Source organism: Eurypyga helias, unplaced genomic scaffold (assembly GCF_000690775.1).
Source record: "Eurypyga helias isolate BGI_N326 unplaced genomic scaffold, ASM69077v1 scaffold21510, whole genome shotgun sequence".
NCBI classification, from domain to species: Eukaryota; Metazoa; Chordata; class Aves; order Eurypygiformes; family Eurypygidae; genus Eurypyga; species Eurypyga helias.
The window spans coordinates 1-5,111 of NW_010227992.1; the positions used below are offsets into that span (position 1 = coordinate 1).

A 5,111-nucleotide genomic window follows, 5' to 3' on the forward strand; every position below is an offset into this window, starting at 1 on the left:
GAGGGTGCCGGGTTGATTGGACGGAGGGATGAAGTCATCAAGGATATTTTTGGGATGGGATAGGGCTGGGGGATTAGGAGGATGGGGGAGCTGAAGACCAACATGGAGGTTGGGTGATGGCTCTCCAACAGACCTGGTACTTGAGAGCCTGCCCTTACCACTGCGGGTTTGTTACAGAGCCGCCCAGATCCCCCTTGTCCTTGGCCGTGGAAGAAGTGAGTGAAAACTCGGTTACACTGACCTGGAAAGCCCCAGAGCAGACGGGCCGGTCAGGCCTGGATGGATACGTGGTGGAGATCTGCAAAGATGGAAGTAGGCTTGGGCTTTCTGCCTCGTAAGCATGGAGAACTGTTGTGTTGCTGCGGAGGCGTGGGACGGAGCTGCACAGAACCCAGCAGCCTGTTTCCCCAGGCACCATTTCCCTTTCTTTGCCTTAATGGGTTCATTTTAAATGGTCTTTTTTTTTTTTTTTTTCTCCATGGAGCAGAGGGGCTTCCCATGGGCTTCAGATATCAGTGACCTCTTCACATGGGCGCTTGACCGCAGGGGGCTTAATGTTATTGCCATGTCCAGGTAGAGGGTGGGGGGGAGACCAGCATGGATGGTCTCTGATGAACTCCAGCTTTGCACAGACCTGGGGTTGGAATGGTGGTGCAAGACGTCAGGAGGAAAAAGATGTAATTCTCCAATGTTTGCCCCCAAGGAAGTGCAGAAGGAATGGGGATAAGGTGTGAGGATGAGGGAAGAAAGGGCAGTACAATTGGGGCTGGCATGCATCAGCAAGCAAGCCCTGGGCAGTGAGGTGGGGACAAGATGCCTGAGAGGAGGATGGCCACAGTAGCTGGTGGTGAGCTGGTGGGTAGCAAAAATTAATCTGTGTTCTCCGGTTGCATCGCTGGTTGGCGGAATGTGGTAGGTGGATGAGACTTGTGCTTGGGGCACTCTCTTAAAGCCCTGCTAGGCTCTGGGGTGAATAACCTGTGTCACAGTGGGGATCTGCAAGGAGAAGCTGGGACTGGTGGGCTGGGCACTGCATGAGGTCGGAGTGGTTTGGGAGGCCGAGGTGGTCCGTGGGCCTTGGGGAACATGATCCATGACGCTTGGCTCTTTAGCCTGTGGCAGGCACAATAGACACATGCTCGGCTGTGGGAGACGTTCATCGTTGGGTTGGGGATTAGGGAGGTAAACACAGCTGGATGGTATGCATGAGGTGGCCCTTGAGTGGGACAAGGAGAGATGCAGCCATTCCTGGAGGGTGCTGGCTGACAGCCACCCAAAGGTCACAGTTTTGGATGGTCTGTTAGCTTGCTTTGTGCTTGGCTGGGTGACAAGAGAGCTCTAGTCATTCAGCGATAACCACGTGGTCTCCGTGATGCTGTGTTTGGGCTGGAGCAAGACCCCTGTTGGCTAAAATATGGTGATACTTGAGTGGGGGCTGTTTTTGGTAATGCCGGTGGTGAAGGAAAAGATGAGGTGGTGAGGTTTGACTGGCCTGATGGCATTTGACAGGAAAACCTTCTTGGTTTGAAGGTGCACATAGCAAACCTTGGCACATGTGTGCTGCTCTAGTTGCTCACCCAGGACACCCAGTCCTTTGGTGACAGGGGCAGTTTGTTTTCCAACTGAGAAACGTCCTAAGAGGCTCAGCACACTGCAAGGCTGTGATAGCTGGGTGGCGTGGGAGGGTTTCTATGTTTTGGCTGCAGGGTAAATCTGAGATGCCCTTTCCAAGCAGGAAGAGCAGTCGGAGAGGTCTAGCTGGTTGGTGACGGGTGATGAACAGAGCTTGCCTGATGTGGAGGATGCATTGGGGAGCACAGTGAGCCCCAACAAGTTATCCTGGGGCAGTAAGAGGAGCAGACTGGCTGGCAGGGTGGTCAGAGGATCTTAACTACTTCCAGAAATGTATCTGGAAAGCCAGCAGGCACCATGTTTGTTGGCCTAATGCCTTTTCTTACTTGCAAATAGCCTCCTGCTCAGCAGTTGAGCTTCTTCTAGCATTTTGTACCCTGCACTCCTTGGCAGGGTGGGATGGCCAACCTCCCCATAAGATACCTTTCTCTGCTGGTGCCCCAGATCATTCAGCCTTTGCAAGGAAGGGGTTCTTTGCCTCTGGGTTTCATCCTCTGTGGCTTGATCCTGTTGTTGGGGGTGTGTGTCCATCTGCCTATGTTACACCTGAAGAGTTCTGCTGGGTTCTTCGTAGGTATAGACTGGACAGCTGCGAACAAGGAGCCTTTTCTTTCCACCCGGTACACAATCCAGGACCTTGGCTCTGGTGACAAGATCCATGTACGGGTGAAGGCTGTCAGTGCCAGTGGTGCCAGTGTCCCAGCAATTTTGGAGCAGCCAGTCCTCATCAGAGAGATCCTCCGTAAGTACTGTTCCTGCCGCGTGCAATTCCCATGTGCTTTGTCAGCAGGACAAAGAAACCGCAGTCCGTCCCTACAACCGGAGCAGCCTCTTCCCTCTCACACCTCACAATCCAGCCTTGACCAAGATGTTATTCTCAATAATTGTTTCCAGTTCCTTTGGGGTGGGATGGAGCAGCTTCCTGACCTCAAGGCACTGATGGCTTTGGGGGCGAATAACTCAAAATGCAGAGCCACGTTTTCCCGTTTCTTTGCAAGAGCTCAGAAATGGTCTCACTTTCAGGACACCTCCGCTCCTAGGCCGTGCTTACATCTCTGATATGCCATCACGCACACATAGGACAGCTTTGTTTATTTAGCTAAGGAAAGTCAGGAGCCAGTAGTGCAGAGCATGGGAACTTTAATCATGCTGAACTCGCTAATGAATGGCTTGCTCCCATTCTTAGCAAGACTCGCATTCCTCCCGGGGTGCTGCGAATGTCCCAAGGCTGATGCATGACTGCAAGTCTGGTTTTCATTTATCAAACAGCAAATGTAGACTTATTTTCCCTTTATAAGGAATTATTAATGTGCAAGTTTTCCTAATACTCAAAGAACACATTAGATTTTTTAGCTGCTTAAAAATAGTAATAATAATAACGGAAATTATTCCCGGAACCATCAGTTTTTCATAGGAAAATGCTTGGAGTAGGCTATCAGCATCTGGAAAGGCTGTCCTCTCAATCCAATTGGAGGAGGTGAACACGGCTCAGTGGTTGTGTCTGCTGCCATGTTCACCTCCAAACCTCAAAGGCATGTTGGTCATACCTTATGGGACTGGGGAAACTGAGGCACAGGGGACAGGCATGAGTTGCCAAATACACAGCTCATGTTTCTCACTTCTAGTCCCATGCAACAGACCAAAATCCCTGTCCCTGCTGCATGAACTCTGTCCCAACTGTGTGAATGGGCTGTGAGGTGTAAAACCCCAAGAGCTGGAGGACCCATGTCCAACTTGCTCTTGCTCCACATTAGTGAGTTTTTTCCTTCTCTTTTTAATTTTTGCTGACAGAAACTCTTCATCAGCAAACAGCACTTGCCTACTCCTGCATTTAATTTGAAATACAGCTCTGTGCACACTGCCCAGCTTGCCAAGGAACAGATTAGCCCTCAACATTGCCCCGTGTACCCCCTGCAGCACTGGTGCATGTCGGGTGCGTGAGTCCCCTCCTTTCTGCCCCATCTGTTATTGTCTGGTCTTCACATCTCATTTGGAACTGCATTTTGTACCTCTCCCCATTCATTTATAGCATCACAAGGGATTTTAAATAGCAGCAATACAGATGGCAGAGAGTTTAAAAACAGGTGGGACAAGTGGGATTGGAAAGTGGAGACAGACAGGGAGAAACCAGATGAAGATTTGGTGTGGGAGTTGTGTTTTGCAAGGAGCTGGGGCAGGAAAAATGCCTACCCACCCCCAGTAGCATGTCACCTGGGCCACCGACCTTGGCCAGCCCTCTCTGGCTGAGCAAGGCACGCGTGAGCTGGGGAGAACACCCATGAATTAACATTCCTCCATCGAGGTCAGGTTTCTCTGCCCGGCTGAGACTGATGAGCCCAAGTGGCAGCATCAATGCATGGATTCCCGGAGCAACGAGCAGCATGAGCGGAGCAGAGACTGTCTCAGCTGTCAGTGGGGCCATCTGGGGCTTCTGGGCATCTCCCTGCTCTCCACAGCCCACCGCCAGCGTTTCACGTTCACAGCTGTTTAGGCATCGCTCAGTCCCAGTTTAATTCTGGCCGTGCCCCCTCCCCAGAGCTAAGCTCCAGCATGTTTAATCCAGGCAGAGACACACAGCTCTTTTATGAGGGGCTCACGTAAACCCCATGCCTCTCCAGAAGGATCACAGAGTGGCACCGAGCTGGTAGGGTTACACAGCTGCTATTTTCACCCCGGGAAGCAGACACACGCTCCATCAGCATTCTCCAGTGTGGTTATTGCTTATCTCTGTTATGTTCCCTTGGGGACGTTAGCCTTCGTTTTAAGCCTGGGGTTTTCACAGCTCTGCTGTGAGTAACCATGCACCACCTTGGTCTCTCGATGGCCTTGAGTGCAGAGAGAAGGTGGGGGTCTGGCGAGCCTTGTCCTTCCTGGGAGCTGGACTGTGTGCCAGAGAAAGTCTGCTCTGTGCTGGGGGAGAAGTATTTCCTAACAGGGAGATGCTGTCCTCTGCCTTGCTAGCATGTAGGCTGTGCTGTGGCTCTTCTGGTTGAGCCCATGTTGGCATCCATGGCCTGGCTGGAATGAGGTAGTGCCATTGAGTTTGTGACCTGGTATTTCAAGGATGGGCGTAGTTTTGAGGTGCATGGCCCTTCAGGGAAGCAAGCACTGTCCATGAGATGAGAGGGACAAAGCGACTGTGTTTTTGGGTGGGACATCCAAAGCAGAGGCGTGCGTGGGATGGGTCAGTCAATTAGAGACTTGGTTTCCCTGGCCCCACGGCATGACTTTCTGGTTTCCAGAGCTCCCTAGGATCCGCATGCCCCGTCACCTGCGGCAGACTTACATCAGGCGTGTTGGGGATGCCATAAACATGATGATCCCTTTCCAGGTATGTGGGTGATTTGGGGTTTAATCCCCCAGGCTTTTTCACTGCAGGTTAGCTTCTGCAGGGACTTTTCTAGCCGCCATGACATGCCTGGGGCCAACCACGGGCTGATTTGTCTTGATTTCCATGTCTCATGGGCTGAGGGTGGGAA

At 51.9% G+C, this 5,111-nt stretch overlaps 1 protein-coding gene across 1 annotated transcript in view; it reads left to right on the top strand.

The window, feature by feature from the left end:
- Window positions 1-177: 177 nt before the first annotated feature.
- MYBPH (myosin binding protein H) overlaps window positions 178-5,111 on the top strand; it is a gene marked incomplete at its 5' end in the record, with an annotated part of 8,489 nt that continues 3,555 nt past the window's right edge. The window contains 3 exons of the mRNA XM_010158174.1: window positions 178-312; window positions 2,207-2,374; window positions 4,875-4,963. Coding sequence (XP_010156476.1) covers window positions 178-312; window positions 2,207-2,374; window positions 4,875-4,963 — 392 coding nt within the window. The remainder of the gene's footprint in view (window positions 313-2,206; window positions 2,375-4,874; window positions 4,964-5,111) is intronic.